Below are 17,403 nucleotides of genomic sequence, written 5' to 3' on the forward strand. Positions count from 1 at the left end.
TCATGCTATTGAACATTGACTATCTACAAAAAGAGGTTGACACCTTAAAGATATCCTTGAATGAATTGGAGAATCAGATCTAGGGTCTTCTGAGTACAGAGGACTTTGCTGGACAGAAAGAAAAGGTGACGCAACATGTACAGAGACACAGGTCAGAAGTTGAGCGTATGAAAAGGGAAAAATGGCACAGAAATCTAGACGATTATCAGTCTGGCAAAGTATATCATTGGGAATCATCACAGTCACAGAACACATCTAGGCGGAGGAAGGGCAGAAGATTTGACCATGGTCGGTTTGGATTCACCACAGGGGAATCAGATTCCACGGATGAATCAGTGTCATCTAATTTTTAGGGGCAGCAAGAAAAGCAGGAGAGGTGGATATCGAAGGGGTGGAAGGAAACACCACCGGCCCCGTAAAAGAGTTACCACCGATTCAGTCTGGGTACAACAGGGGCAGATTGACGAGGCGCAACCAGAGGAAATGAGAAATCTGGTGGTGAACATTTCTTCAGTTGAACTGAGTCATGATCGGATACATGTATTGAGCCGTGGCCTCACCTTTTGCCCTACAGGTGACCGTAACTGGTTTGAGTTTGAATTAGATCTACAGTGTTTTTTTAGGAGATTGAGATTGAAAGCATTCTTTTCTATGACAAATACCGTAAATGTTGGGTCCAATAATAATGATGAAAAGGGTGAACTGTCATGTAAATTGTATGGGTTGAGGAATAAAAGTAGCTTTTCACCTCCACAAAATAACCATGCAGTGGAAATGTATATTGATATTGTGAAAAGGAATATTGCTGAATTGCAGGGTACCAATTTGAAACAAAATAGGTCCAATTTATCTGCTGTGGAAAGACATGCCTTTAAAGAGCTTGAGTGCAATAAACAACTCACAAACAAGCCAGCCGACAAGGGGGGAGCCGTCGTTGTCATGGACACATGTAGGTACATTGGGGAAGTTATGAGACAGTTACGGGAGGTGGAGGTTTATGAGGTTTTGGGAGGTGATCCCAAATGGGACATTATGCGTATCCTTGGGGGTATTCTGGATAAGGCAAGTGATGAAGGAATCATCGATGATGATTTAAATGAGTATTTAAAGGGTTTCTGTCACCCCACAAAACTCTTTTTTTTTTTTTTGGATCGTTAGATTCCTCATAGCGCGATATAGGAGAATATAATAGTCTTACTTACTTTCATGCGGCCGATTATATGTAAATGAGTATGTAAATGAGGGCTCTACCAGCAAGTAGGGTGTCTACTTGCTGGTAGCTGCTGCAGAAATCCGCCCCCTCCTCTTGTTGATTGACAGGGCCAGCCGGGATCTCCTCCTCCGGCCAGCCCTGTCGGCATTTCAAAAATCGCGCGCCCGTGTTGAATCTGCGCAGGCGCTCTGAGATGAGGAGGCTCGTCTCCTCAGAATTCCCTCAGTGCGCCTGCGCCGATGACGTCTTCTCTTTCGGTGATGTCATCGGCGCAGGCGCACTGAGGGAGTGCTGAGGAGACGAGCCTCCTCATCTCAGAGCGCCTGCGCCGAATGACCAGAGGCGCGCGATTTTTGAATTACTGACAGGGCCGGCCGGAGGAGGAGATCCCGGCTGGCCCTGTCAATCAACACGGCGAGGGGGCGGATTTCTGCTGCGGCTACCAGCAAGTAGACGCCCTACTTGCTGGTAGAGCCCTCATTTACATATTATAAAACTTCGTTTTATAAAGAATCGGCCGCATGAAAGTAAGTAAAACTATTATATTCTCCTATATCGCGCTATGAGGAATCTAACGATCCAAAAAAAAAAAAAAGAGTTTTGTGGGGTGACAGAAACCCTTTAAGAATTAGCCAACCGGTCACCCCAGTGATATACATACTTCCTAAAATACATAAGAGCTTGGTGGATCCCCCGGGCCGACCTATTGTGTCGGGCAGGGGCTCTGTCTTCAATACTGTCTCCATATTTCTGGACAGGGTCCTGCGTGTCCATGCAACTTCGGCTCCCTCCTATGTCAGGGACACTGGCGATTTTCTTTCAAAGTTAAAACAAATTGTATTGCCCAATATATTTATGTTGGTAAGCTTTGATGTTGTTTCACTTTACACCTCCATTGACCATACTAATGGTCTTAATGTCGTCGATGTGGCCCTGGCTGGCATGGGACTCTCCCTAGGCGCGTGCCGTATTATCCTCGACCTCCTGGAGGTGGTCCTGAGGAGGAATTATTTCCTCTTCAGGGACACCTTCTACCAACAGAAGCAGGGTGTGGCCATGGGGTCCAATGTGGCCCCCACCTACGCTAATATACCGCTCCATGTTTACTGGGAGGGTCCTATGCTGGTGGTGCTACATTGACGACATTTTTATGATTTGGGGTGGGACCACAGATGAACTTGAACAATTTCATGTTCATCTGAATAGTGGTGTCCCGGGGCTACAATTTACATTGACTGCATCTATGGAGGAGCTACAATTCCTATATGTGCGTGTATATATTGAGAATGGGGAGATTAGAACTGATCTCTTCCAAAAGGTGACCGATAAAAACACATTATTGGTATATGATAGTAATCACCCTCAAAGTATGGTGGAGTCTCTACCATGGAGCCAATTACTACGGGTACGAAGAATAGTATCTGATAACGACAGATTCCTAACCAGAGCAGATGAGATGTGTAGAAAGTTTATGAGAAGGGGATATCCACGTACTTTATTACAGAAAACAAGGAGCAGAGTTTTAGCAGTCAATCGTGAAACGGTTTTGGGCAGGTCCACACGCAATATCCAATATCCTCAGGAAAGATTGACACATCCTCCATCGAGGAATGCCAACTATGAAGGAGTTTGCATCACCCCCGATGATGGCATACAGACGGAGTGTCTGTATACGTGATAAACTAGTCAAATTCGATGTAGGTGGAGCTAGAATGAAAAAACAGACCCTACTGGCGCCGAGGAAAACAGGTAATTTTCCATGTCTATCATGTTGCAATTGTAGTGGGATTATGTAGGGTGATGTTTTCACCCATCCATATAGTGGGAAAACCTTTAAAATTAGGGAATACTATACCTGCAGATCTAGGGACGTAATCTACATGATACAGTGCCCCCGTAGCTACATCTATGTGGGAGAAACCACTATGGAGCTCAGGGAGCTAATTAACAAGCATAAGAGTACCATTAGGAAGGCCATAATAGAAAAACCGGTAGCGAAACTTTTTATTGACTGCAGACACTCGATTAATCAACTCCGTTTTCGTGCTATAGACTCTGTAGGGCCACTGAGGAGAGGGGGTGACAAAAATAAATTACTTAGAAGGAAGGAATTAAAATGGATCCAATGTCACGGATGATATAGCAGATAGCTGGAAGTTATGGATAAACATCCGACTGGCTTGATCCCAAACTAAGGAGCATAAAGGTGACCCCTGTAAAACCCTAAGAGCTCACCCTGACTGCTAAGCACATACAAAAGGTCTCAGAGGTAGACGATTGCATGCCCTCGTACCTAGACTGTGTGACACCTGAAAACCCTATAATAGTGAGGGGACATGACCACCGGCTCCCTGCACTTAATACGGAGGGAGTCAGGGTCACCTAGAATCAAGCCAGCAAAGAAACACAATACAAGAAAGGACTTATCTGAACAAGCAGTAACAGAAGTCTCCAGCAGTGATCACTTCAATCCAGGAAGTAGTATAAACCGCAAAGTGAGGCAGTATGGGAGGGAATATAAAGGGAGGCAATTTGTGTGAATAGGTGACTGCTGGGAGAAGGAAAGGAGATGACAAAGTGAAACCAAAACAAAGAACATCATGCAAGGGGTACAGAAGAACGTCTGCCAGACCTTCTCAGAGAGCTGGTGGTGACAGTACCCCTCCCTCTACGAGTGGACTCCGGACACTCAGAGCCCACCTTCTCAGGATGGGACCTATGGAAAGCCCTGATGAGACAAGTGGCCTTAATGTCCGCCACTGGGACCCACATCCTCTCCTCAGGACCATAACCCTCCCAATGAACGAGGTACTGGAGAGAACCGCGGATAATGCGAGAATCCACAATCCAAGTGACCTGAAATTCAAGATTACCATCAACAATAATCGGAGGAGGAGGCAAAGAGGAGGGTACAGTGGGTTGGACATAAGGTTTTAATAGGGACCTGTGAAAAACATTATGGATCTTCCAAGTCTGAGGAAGATCAAGACGGAAGGCAATGGGATTGATGACGGACAAGATCTTGTAATGCCCAATAAACTTAGGATCCTTTGTAGACAACCACACCAGATCACCCACATTCAGGTCCGAACCAGGCACACGTCTCTTATCCGCCACACGCTTCTATCTCTCACTCATCCTCTTCAGATTACCCTGAATCTTTTGCCAAATAAATGACAAAGACGAGGAAAATCTCTCCTCATCAGCTAAACCAGAAGACCCCTCTCCAGAGAATGTCCCAAACTGCGGATGAAACCCAAAAAATGGTGACTTATCAGAGGACTCCTGGCGACAGTTATTCAAAGCAAACTTAGCAAGGGACAAAAAAAGAACACGAATCCTCCTTATTCTCTGCCACAAAACAGCGCAGATATGTCTCCAGATTCTGATTGACGCGTCCGGTCTGACCATTCGACTGCGGGTGAAAAGCAGAAGAGAACGACAACCGAACCCCCAAGCGAGAACAGAAGGCCTTCCAGAATCTGGAAACAAATTGCGTGCCCCTATCAGAAACCATGTCTGAAGAAATGTCATGCAATTTGACAATGTGATCAACAAATGCTTGTGCCAGCGTCTTAGCATTGGGTAACCCAGGAAAGGGAATGAAATGCGCCATTTTGCTAAAACCACTACTACCAGAATCACAGTCTTCCCCAAGGAACGAGGCAGGTCCGTAATGAAGTCCATGGACAGATGCGTCCAAGGACGGGAAGGAATGGGTAACGGGAGGAAAGAACCCGATGGCCGTGAATGAGGGACCTTGGCACGAGCGCAGGTCTCGCAGGCTGCCACAAAACCCTCAACCGTCTTACGAAGAGCTGGCCACCAGAATCTCCGAGCAATGAGATCCACTATGGCTCTACTCCCCGGGTGCCCAGCAAGGACAGTATCGTGGTGCTCCTTAAAAACCTTGTGTCGTAAAGGCACAAACAACCTCCCAGGAGGACAAAGATCAGGAGCCTCTGTCTGGGTTGCCTGAACCTCTGCCTCCAAATCAGGATAAAGAGCAGAGACGACCACCCCTTTAGCCAAAATGGGACCCGGATCTTCAAAGTTCCCCACTCCCGGAAAACAACGTGACAGGGCATCAGCCTTCACATTTTTAACCCCAGGGCGGAACGTGACAACAAAATTAAATCTAGAAAAGAATAAAGACCATCTGGCCTGTCTCGGGTTCAGACGCTTGGCTGATTCCAAGTAGGCCAGATTCTTATGGTCGGTAAACACGGTAATAGGGTGTCTGGCTCCCTCTAGCCAATGGCGCCATTGCTCAAAAGCTAATTTGATGGCCAACAACTCCATATCTCCCACATCATAATTTCTCTCTGCGGAGGAGAGTTTCCTTGAGAAAAAGGCACACGGTCGCCATTTGGCAGGAGAGGGACCCTGAGATAAGACCGTACCCACACCCACCTCAGAAGCATCCACCTCAACAATAAAAGGTAGAGAGACATCAGGTTGTACCAAAATGGGAGCGGTAGCAAAACTCTCCTTGATACTAGAAAAGGCCTTAAGCGCATCTACTGACCAGGAGGAAAAATCTACCCCCTTTTTAGTTATATCAGTGAGTGGCTTAACAACAGAGAAATAATTCAAAATGAACTTTCTGTAATAATTGGCAAAACCCAAAAACCGCATCAGCGCCATCTGATTCTCAGGGAGCTCCCAATCAAGCACAGCGCGGACCTTCTCAGGGTCCATGCGAAAACCAGAAGCGGAGAGAAGAAAACCAAGAAATTGAATCTCCGGAACCGCAAACACACATTTTTCCAGTTTAGCGTACAATTTATTCTCCCGCAGAATGAGCAAGACCTGACGTAGGTGGTCCCTATGAGTTTTGAAATCAGGAGAAAAAAATCAAAATGTCATCTAGATACACCAGTACAAATTTCCCCAGTACATGATAAAAAATGCTGTTAACAAAATGTTGGAAGACGGTCGGAGCATTCATCAAACCAAAGGGCATAACCAAATTCTCGAAATGACCCTCAGGGGTATTGAAGGCCGTCTTCCATTCGTCCCCTTCCCTGACCCTGACTAGATTGTATGCCCCTCTTAAATCCAACTTAGAAAACACTTTAGCCCCAACAATCTGGTTAAACAGGTCCGGGATCAGAGGAAGGGGATATGGGTCACGAATTGTGATACAGTTCAGCTCCCTGAAATCCAGACAAGGTCTTAAAGAACCATCTTTTTTCTTAACAAAAAAAAACCCAGCAGCAACAGGTGACTTCGAGGGTCGGATGTGGCCCTTTCTCAGGCTTGGAAGATCCATTATGTTTTTCACAGGTCCCTATTAAAACCTTATGTCCAACCCACTGTACCCTCCTCTTTGCCTCCTCCTCCGATTGTTGTTGATGGTAATCTTGAATTTCAGATCTCTAGGATTGTGGATTCTCGCATTATCCGCGGTTCTCTCCAGTACCTCGTTCATTGGGAGGGTTATGGTCCTGAGGAGATGTTGTGGGTCCCAGTGGCGGACATTAAGGCCACTCGTCTCATCAGGGCTTTCCATAGGTCCCATCCTGAGAAGGTGGGCTCTGAGTGTCTGGAGTCCACTCGTAGAGGGAAGGGTACTGTTACCGCCAGCTCTCTGTGAAGGTCTGGCAGACGTTCTTCTGTACCTCTTGCATGTTCTTTGTTCTCTAGCGCCTCCCTGGCAGGTAGGACAAAACGGGAACTACAAGCAAACGGCAAACCTTCAATTTCCGCATTAACCTTGCCAATAGTAGCAAATGGAAAGTTTTTAGAGGTTTTTTTTCTTTTTGTTTCTTTATTACCCTCAGAAAACTCCCTGAATCTCCTAGAGGGGCAAACATTAGCCAAATGATTCATTTCCCCACAAGAGAAACAAACCCTCCTCTGAGAGCTGAATCCTCTACTATCAGAGGCAAGCAAACCCAGCTGCATGGCCTCCTGCTCAGAGGGGATTGAGAGAGACTGAGGCCCCTGCGCACTGAATGAGACCGCCCCACTGTCCTTGGACTGAATATGACATGAAGGAGTGGTCTCTCCTCTCTCTCTAAGACGCCTGTCAATACGGACAGCTAAAGACATGGCAGAGTCCAACGAGGCAGGTCTCTCATGAAACGCAAATGCATCTTTCAATCCCTCCGAAAGACCATGGCAAAATTGACTTCGGAGTGCAGCATCGTTCCAACCAGTATCAGCTGCCCATCTCCGAAATTCAGAACAATATATCTCTGCGGACTGTTTACCCTGGCATAAAAGACGCAGTTTAGATTCAGCCATCTCGCACTTTGGTGGCATAGGATAAGTACGGCCCCCAAAGTGAACGAGGGCGCACTATGTATGCATGCCCATCCTGTATTGACTTTTACGGGAGTGCCGAAACTTCCTGGAACTTCCATAGAGGTGAATGGAGAGGTGATCATGCTTGCGTAGTTCACTGTTCATTCACTTCTATGGGAGTTCTGGAAATAGCCGAGGGCGCCTGCCGCACATTCGTGGTACTCGCTTCTTAATTTTGGGGGCCCTGTTCTAGAGATAGGGGGTAAACTGAGTGGGCTGTAGCTTAGAAAACCCCATGCTCCTTAGCATCCCAGCTATATTATATGTATTTTAAATTTGGCGACAAAAAATTTAATTTGGCTCCTAAATTTTTTAGATAAGAGCCAATGGCTCCTTGATATTTTTTTTATTCTGGAGCACTGAAGTTCGGGTTTGGGTTCGGTGTTCTGTAGATTTTATTATTGTCCATTATAACATGGTTATAATGGAAAATAATAGCATTCTTCAATACAGAATGCTAAGTAAAATGACCATTGAGGGTTAAAAAAGACCCCTAACTTTTTTATTTTTCCGTCAATGTAGCTGTGTGAGAGTTTTTTTTTTTTTTGCAGGGCAGGCTGTAATGTTTACTGGTACAATTTTGGGGTCTATATGACTTTTTGAGCGCTTTTTGTTCCATTTTTTAAGAGGTGAAGTGGGCAAAAATTGCATTTCTGTCAGTGTTTCTTATTTTAATTTTTTATGTGGTTCTCCGTGTGGTATACTTGATATGATAATTTTATTCTGTGGGTTGATACGGTTATGACGACACCAAATTTGTATTGTTTTTTCATGTTCTACGACTTTTATATCATAAAATCACTTTGTTAAACTTTAATTTTTTTTTTTGCATCACCAAAATCTAAGACCCATAACTTATTTATTTTTCCATCCACATAGTTTTATGAGGGCTTATTTTTTACATGATGGACTGTAGTTTTTATTGGTATCATTTTTGGGATGCATATGACTTTTTGATCCCTTTTTATTCAATTGTTTTGGAAGGTGAGGCAAAAAAAACGGCAATTCCGCCATTGTTTTTTATTTTTATTTTGTACAGCGCTTACCACGTGGGATTAGTACTATTATCATTTTATAGATCAGGTCATTACGGACGAGGCGAATCCAATTATGTGTAGTTTTGTTTTTTTTTTAATCTCTTAGAAATGAGCGGATATAGGAAAAGGCAATTTATTTTATTTTTAATTTACATTTTTATTTTTATTTGATTTTTTGAACTTTCTTTTTTCACACTTTTTTTTATCAAGTTCCACTTGGATCTTGAAGATCCAGTGGGGCTGATGCCTGTTCTATACTTTGCAATGCTCTTTTACTCTGATAGATGAACTTCTGTGCCACGGGATAAATCCAAAATAACAATCACAGTCACTTGTCCACCAAATTCCTTTAGGGGTCCTAACTTGTATATGATAAAACTACATACTTTATTCTAATTTATTAAAAACTACAAAACCGAAAATGAACCAAACGTGTAAATTTAAAACTGTCAGGGTGAGACAAGGGACAGTTGTTCATTTCACTGCTAGCGGCAGTATGAGGGTCAGTGTTCTGTATCACAGCACTGTGCTATTTATTAACACTTTAGTGAATTGTGTGGTGTTTTTATTTGTTTGCTCAACTTTTCATTTATTGACACTCATTAACATATATGTTTTATTTTTGACCATGTACACTATGTGTACTGCCTTTTATTAACGTGTCAGTGCTTTATGGAGTGGATTTTCTATATAGCAGTTTCCTGTGGAGATGAGATGGGGCTTGCTGCAATGTCGTTCTGTTTACTTTCCTACCCACATTGTTGATTTAGATACAATGTGGTTGTAAATGTGTCCACTGCTGGAACTTTAGAGCTAACCCACTCATACACACACACACATACAGCTGTAACTGTGCTTACACGCTGTTAACTTAGCCCACACAATTCTGGTTCAAACACTGTTTGTTATATGTGATAGTAGCTGACCCTATACACTTTCCCTGCTCAATAATTGATAGCGTCCCTCTGCTCAGCCCTGGCTAAAAACTAACAGACACTTCCCCTCCCGACATGTTTCACCGCATGTGCGGCTTCATCAGGGGAGTCGCCTTTGCAAGGCGTCCAGTTACCATGGCAACCATCGGTCCGCTGCCATCGCAGCGCAGCAGCCCGATGGTTAAGAGAGGGAGCCCCCCTCCCTTTTTTAACCCCTTGGATTCCGCTGACTGCATACAGCTGACACTCGCTGCTGATGGCGGTGGCTCAGGAACGGAGCCGCCGCCATCACATACAGCAGGGGACCGCATCAGGGGCAGGGTCGAAAAGGAGGTGGTACGGCCAGCATACAGGGGGCACAGATGGGGCACAGCCAGAACAGAAGGGGCACGGCCGGCACAGAAGGGGCACGGCAGGACACATCTGGGGGCACAAATCAGCTGATGCCCGATTTTTAGATCAGAGCCTGAAACTGGCATTTTTACACTGCTGCGAACCGATTGCTTAGTCTGCATAGACTAACCAATTAGAGCGATCTCTGACAAGGAACCACTCTGATTGGTCCCTTGCCGGCATTACTGAACTGTATGCTGTCATATATAGCCGTGTGGCAGTCGTGAAGATGTTAAAGAGGCCACGGGTTCACACTGGTACAAACCATATTTGTAAATGAACATGGAATCCGCTATCAAAACTCCACCCGCAGCCTTCTTTTTTTTTCAAATGAAAAAACTCTGCCATGTGCGCATGGTAGTGATTTCTGCTGCTAATTTTGAATACCACCTTAGACGTCACATGTTACTACTGGATTGAGAGAGGTTTTTGCATTGTAGTCAATAGGGAACAGAAAAAAACACACACCCAAGGGCTGCAACTAGAACAACACTGTCAAAAACTCTTCTAAAACCTTTTAAAAAATGCTTGTAAAAAATCCTCTAAAACTGCCACAAAATTACAAATTTACCACCAAAAATGACCTGTTTTCAGCTACTGATGTTTTTTTGCCGTGGATTTTAGCCTGCAGTGGAAGTGCTCCAGGAAAGATGTAGTATTAGGGTTTATTCACACTGATGTTTTAGTCTGGCCGATTCTCAGCATATTTGCCAGGTTGTAGCTGGATTTCCACCAGGCAGCTTCCAGAAATGCTGGTTCCAGAGAGCTCCGAGAGGCTGTCCCAACAGTGTGAAACAAGCCTAATCCAGTCTTAATACACAGTCGAGTCACATTATTATGATGATCACCAGCTAATATCCAGAGTAACCACCATGTGCAGCAGGGACAGCAGCTAGACGGCTGGGAGTGACTCAGTAAGGTCCTGGTAGGTTGTCATAGGTATCTGGAGCCATGCTGACTGCAGTGCATTGCGTCGGGGAGGATCCATACAGTGAGCATGACAATAGAGTTGGTTCCACAGATGCTCAATTGGGTTCTGTGGAATTAGGGATCCAGGGTAGTAATTGGAAGTCTTGCTCATGCTCTTCCAACTAATGATGGACATTTCTAGCCATGTGACATGTCACATTGTCTTGCTGGAAGATCCTATCTACCCAGGGAAGACAATCAGCATGTTTGGGTGTACATGATCTTCAAGGATGAATTGGTAGAGAGTGCCTTCCACATAGATGAGTGGGCCCAGAAATACAAAAATATTCCCCAGACCATAATGATGCCACCACCAGATTATGTTCTTCCATCAATGATTGCAGGGAGTTCATTCTCTGATGTTTCTCGGCTGACACGCCAACGTCCATCCTTTCAATAAAACAGAAAACGTGACTCATTGGAGAAGACAACTCTTTGCCAATCAGCAGAGGTCTAATTCCAATACTGCTGCTAAAATTGAAGCCTTTTCTGCAACTGTTAGCAGAGGTGCAGTGACCATCCATCTGCTTTGGGGCCCTATTCACAGTAGGGTTTGCTGAACTGTTGTTTTAGACACGTCTGGTAGCCCCTGGCTCTACTGTAATGTATTAGTCCACCCTTGCTCACCTTCATAGCTGAAGTTCACCTCCTACATTAATGGCACCCATTGCTCCGCAGTTTCCATGTGGCTTAGTCACAATGATGCCATTTGTCTATAATACACTTTCACCACAGCGGCACATGAACAGCTCACAAACTGCACAGTGTCAGAAATACTGCCACCCTTGACCCGAAAGCCAATAATCATCCCTTTTTGTAACTCTGATAAATCTCCCCTTTTACCCATGACAGCTATGGGGGATATGTGTGCAGACAGCCTATCACACACCTTATATACCTACCAAGCCAGCTCACGACACATGACTTCCTTTATAGGCTATGCACTGCCGACATCGAAAGTAGGAAGTGGTCATAATAATGTGACTCGACAGTGTATTTAGACAATGTAAACTAAGACCTTAGTGCCTCTCCACCCTGACCAATGGAGGTTAGTCCATATGCAATATAAACCACCTTGTTCTTTGGGGTTAGTTCTCTTTACACATGAAATATGGTTTGAACTAGAAATATAGAGCCGCTAGATATGAAAGCAAACCCAAGCAGATCTTGTAATCTAAAATTTGATGGGTGCAGGATTATGAAATATAATGTATTATTGCTGTACCATAAAAAAAAGTATATAAGGTGTAATTGTCAAGGTAGAGAACCGTGAGGAAGACAGCCCAATGTAAATACTAATACACAGTATGCCACTAGAACGTAAAGTCCAGGTGTATTATTGTAACTATTCTGCAGTTCTGTGCTGGAACCAGGTGCAGGTTTACTAGAATTGTTTCATTATCAAATGCCAGGTTAAGGACATTTTACTATGCTGCCAAACTGGTACATATTTTTGTGTTTGCCTATACAGGTATTTTTCTAAAAAATGTTTTTCTCTGTTGATAATTATGTTTAAGGCTGACATTATAAATACTAAATAGATCCGGAGTCGTGAGGCATGCTTCATAGTCACCCTCTATCTTTTGTCTCATAGGCCAGAGGCGTCTTTGGGAGGCAGTAAAACGAAGGAAAGCAATGTGTAAACGTAAGTCCTGGATGAGTAAGGTAAGCAAATATTGGCCGCCCAGTAATTCCCAGCTGTAAAAAGATCTCATTACACTGTGTGCTGAAGAATGTCTTATGGTTTGGAGCTGTCTGTGCAGTCAATTTCAAGATGCATTGAATTAACTTTGGAACATGTTTCTTGTTTTTTTTTTTTTTTTTACACCCTGCTTTCCCGGATCCATAACTTTTTTATTTTTCCCCCGTTCACATAAATCAGCCGTATGACGGCTTGATTTTTTCAAGAAAAGTCGTACTTTGTAATGCCTTAATTTACTGTTGCATACAATGTAGTAGGAAGCTGCAAAAAAAATGGGGTGGAACTCGAAAAAACACAATTTCTCCACAGTTTTATGGATTTTGTTTTTACAGCATTTACTATGTGGTAAAACTGACCTTTTGCCTTCATTCTCTGGGTCAGTACAATTACTATACCACATTTATATAGTTTTCTTGTGTTTTAATACGAAAATTAAAAACTTTGCTGTATCATTCCCTCATTATTCCTGCTAGAAGTTCCAGGTGGGTGTTACCAGTTAAGGCTAAGTTCACACGAACGTGTGTGATCCGTGGCCGTATTGCGGTCCGCAAATCGCGTGCCGCAATACACGGCCACAGTTCCGTGTGAATTCCGCATCAAGGATGCGGACCCATTCACTTCAATGGGTCCGCTAATCCGGAATCACGGAACGGCCGCACGGGACGGGACCCCTCGGAAGCACTACGGAGTGCCTCCTGGGGTTACGTCCCGTTCTTCCGTTCCGCAAAAAGATAGAACAAGTCCTATCTTTTAGCGGAACGGCCGGATCGCGGACCCATTAAAGTGAATGGGTCCGCGATCCGATGCGGCTGACCTACGGCCGGCGAACGAGCATTGCGGCTCGCTATTTGCGGGACGCTTCACAGACACGGGTCACACACGTTTGTGTGAACCCGGCCTAAGGTTGTGTTCCTGAACATTCTGACACTATCCAATCAGTGCTGCGGGTTTCAAACTGTGCTGGGACCCCCTGTCCAGTAGTAATACCTACCTGGACCTTCATTATAAACAACTAGAAATTCATGTATAACTTCTAGTGGGACTAATAAAGGAGTGGCACAGCACAGAGTCATAAGAATAGGTGCTCCAGAAGTATTATTACAAGGGGATGCAATACAGTAGTTACTAAAACAGACATGTTTTACAAGTCCTCTTTAAACAGTTCCAATATTGTACAGGGATAACCATGCCACTACAGCTGGGAGTGTAGGGAAATAGGTCTATGCTGATGACATTAAAGGGAGTCTGTCAGCACTTTTGACCATGCTAAAGTGCTGATGGCATTAGGCAGGTGCTAGGAAGAGCAGTATAAACCTTTATGATCAGGTGTAGTGTGAATATGAGGTTTTATTCTGCCAGATTCTGATCCTGTAAGTACTTAGGGCATAGCTTCACTATGAAGTGCTCCCTGCATTAAGCTGCTTCATAACAGAATTTGAGCTTTTTCTGTATACAACTTGACATATTAACTAATATTAAATAAAAGGGGTTCTCCAGGATTCAACAAATGATGACCTGTCCTTAGGATAGGTCACCAATATCAGATTGCCGGGGTCCCGACACCCAACACCACTGCCAGTCAATTGTTTCGGAGTCAGTCCTGGACCGGAAATAGGCGCACGTTATTATCTAGTGGAGAAAGATGGTTACTGCAGCGCTGCTCCTATTAAAGGGGGGGGGGGAGTTTCGGACCCCCACTGATCCGATATCGATGACTTATCGTAGGTGTAAGCTATCAATTATTAAATCCTGTAGAACCCTTTTAAGGATTCCGACTTCAGTTATTTCCTCAAAACTCCTGCTTTCTGCAGTTATCTTTTAGTATGAAGACAAAGCATATGGAAACATATAATGTGAAGAATTGAATGAGTTAATATTGTTCTCTGACACTTCACTGTTCTGTCCTCTGTCTGCAGTGTTAGGATTTTTGGGTCTGGGGTTACTCTGAAAATAGAACCCACCCACTCAGTATCACATATCCCTCTATGCACAGTGTTGACACACACTGTACAAGTGTCAGCAGTTGTCCCAGGATTTCCTTTTTCGAATAAAGGATGGATGAGCGATTTGCTGCACTTTTCCAGGAAACACACCATACTATCAGCATTACGTTTCTGCAAGCATTCATTAGACATATCTTGTGGGGACCCCAAAATTATACCTGTGCTATCCATCTGTCAGGATAGGATTACAAACCATATACAATAAATGTACATTCCTTTATCAGTCCAACACGACAGTTTGCCCTTCACATCAAGACCCAGTAAAGTTAAAATTACGATGATTATACATTATATTGTATTGTTTCATAGTAAATATGTGAATGAACAAAAGAGAAATCTAATTGAAATTAATATTTGGTGTGATCACCATTTGCCTTTAAAACAGCATAAATTCTTCTAGGTACAAATAAAAAATAAAAAAAATCTTGGAGAACTAACCACAGATCTTCTGTGGATGCAGACTTGCTCAAATCCTTCTGTCTCTTCATGTGATCTCAGACAGAATCAGTGATGTTAAGATCAGGGCTCTTAGGGGGCTGTATCATCACTTCAAGGACTCCTTGTAGTTCTTTATGCTGAAGATAGTTCTTACTGACATTGGCTGTATGTTTGGGACATCCGGAGCCAATCAGAAGCCTCCCTGATGGTACTGCATGATGGATTAGGATCTGTCTGTATTTCTCATAGAACTAGAGGAGGGAGAGCAGAATGTGTAGGACCATAAAAACAGGTGACCCCCTAGGAGGAAAAGCCACTTACCTGATGCTGTTGCGCAAGGGTAAATGCACATGTTCAGAATTCAAAAATCTGCTGTTGTTCGCAGATCAATTGGTGCGGATTTTCCGCATGTAGATTTTACTGTCCCCATTAAAGTGAATGGAGAAAATCCGGACAGGAAAAATAAAATAAATTGACTAGCAGTGCCGTTAGCTCAGAACTGGCAGAAAACACCCATGTACTTTAAGGAGTACTCTGCCCAAAAGTGGTCTTCGTGGAGGAATTACGGTCAAAAAGTTATACTTCGACATGGAAACAAGGCCAATCTACTCAACTGTGCACGGAAGTATAAGAGCCGTCAGTGCTCAGGACTGATGAGTCACAATGGGAAATATTTGGCTGTAAGAGAAGGCAGTTTGTTTGCTGAAGGGCCGGACAGCAGTACAATAATGAGTGTCTGCAGGCAGCAGTGAAGCATGGCGGAGGTTGCTTGCAGGTTTGGGCTGCATTTTAGCAAATGGAGTTGGGGATTTTGTCAGGATTAATGATGTCCTCAATGCTGAGAAATATGTACAAACAGATACTTATCCATCATGCAGTACCATCAAGGAGGCGTCCGATTAGCTCCAATTTTTTTTATGCAGCAGGAAAATAACCCCAAACATACAGCCTATGTCCTTAACCCATTAGTGACCAGCCTGATTTGCACCTTGGTGACCAAGCAATTTTTTTAAATTTTTCATTGTTGCATTCAAAGAGCTATAACTCCCCCCCCCCCCATTATTATAGCCATATTAGGGCTTGTTTTCTGCTGGACAAGTTGTAGTTTTTAACTCATTAATATTTATTAACTCTTTCAGGTAGATGGAAAATAAACAGCACTAAAGTCATTGGGGCAGATTTATCAAACTGGTGTAAAGTAGAACTGGCTTAGATGCCCATAGCAACCAATCAGATTCCACCTTTCATTTTTTACAGCTCCTTTGGCAACTAAGCCTGTTCTCCTCCATTGTCCTTTAATGTTGTAAATTTTGCAACATTCATTTCGTGGCATAAATATAATAACTTTACTCTCTGGGCCAGTACAATTACAGGATACCAAATACTGTATATAGATTTGTTTAAGTTCGACTACCTTTGCACAATAAAACCCCTTTTAAAAAGTTTTTGCATCACCACGTCCCAGCACCCATAACTATTTTCTGTCTATGGAGCTTCAGAGCTTGATTTTTACAGGACAACTTGTAGTTTTCATTGGTATCATTTTGGGGTACATACAACATTTTGATCACTTTTTAATCACTTTTTTATTTTTTTGGTGGCAGATAACCAAAAAAAAACACACCAATTCTGCAGTTTTTTTAACGGAGTGCACCTTGCGGGATAAATTACATGATATTTGTATTGTTTGGTTCGTTACAGATGCCAAATAAGTGGAGAGCATTTTCTTTTTTCTTTTTTTCCAGCCTTTGCTGCACTGGTGATATGTTCAGCATTAGGGCTGCCGTAAAAAGGAAGGAGCCTAGCCTACAACACCTAAGCGACTGCTGTATACAGGTGTATTGGTTACTAAGTGGTTAAGAATAAGCCCTATAAGCATAAAGAAGAACAATGAGTCCTGAAAGTGATGATATGGCCCCCACCAGGAGCAGGCTGGGAACTTAAAGTGGCCCTGGAAAAAAAAACTAAAAGTTGTCCCATATTGTAGGGGGGTCCAAATTGACAGAAGGCGTGGCAAAACAAGTACCAGGTCAGCAATACTGTCCCAGCAGAACCATATACCACAGTGATATTGCCCCAAAAGCTGTCAATATATGTCATTTTCTGACCTCCTTCTCCAGTTGTCTCTGATTAAGATAGGGGGCTTAGGAGGTAAGATGCAGGCGATAGCAGATGAATTCAGGAGGGCATGTGTGGTTGATAGCTGGCTACATGAGTACTTGATTCTCCCAGCGTTAATTACTGCTGAGAGCCTATTATGTACCCAGCCAGCAGCAGAGAGGAGGCCTGGGGTGGTCCCCTGGGCTTAAGTCCACTGGAGAGTTTCACTTGGTGTATAGCCAATCTGCCCCTGGCCCCCATGGAGCCCTGATTTCAACATCATTGAGACTGTTTGGGATTA

At 43.7% G+C, this 17,403-nt stretch overlaps 1 protein-coding gene across 9 annotated transcripts in view; it reads left to right on the top strand.

Moving 5' to 3' along the window:
- TNK2 (tyrosine kinase non receptor 2) overlaps positions 1-17,403 on the top strand; it is a 243,409-nt gene that overhangs the window by 154,753 nt on the left and 71,253 nt on the right. For all 9 annotated transcript variants that reach the window (XM_040428413.1, XM_040428412.1, XM_040428414.1 and 6 more), the window contains one exon: positions 12,454-12,524. In XM_040428413.1, the coding sequence (XP_040284347.1) occupies positions 12,454-12,524 (71 nt within the window). The remainder of the gene's footprint in view (positions 1-12,453; positions 12,525-17,403) is intronic.

Source organism: Bufo bufo, chromosome 4, assembly GCF_905171765.1.
Source record: "Bufo bufo chromosome 4, aBufBuf1.1, whole genome shotgun sequence".
In the NCBI taxonomy this organism is placed as follows: Eukaryota; Metazoa; Chordata; class Amphibia; order Anura; family Bufonidae; genus Bufo; species Bufo bufo.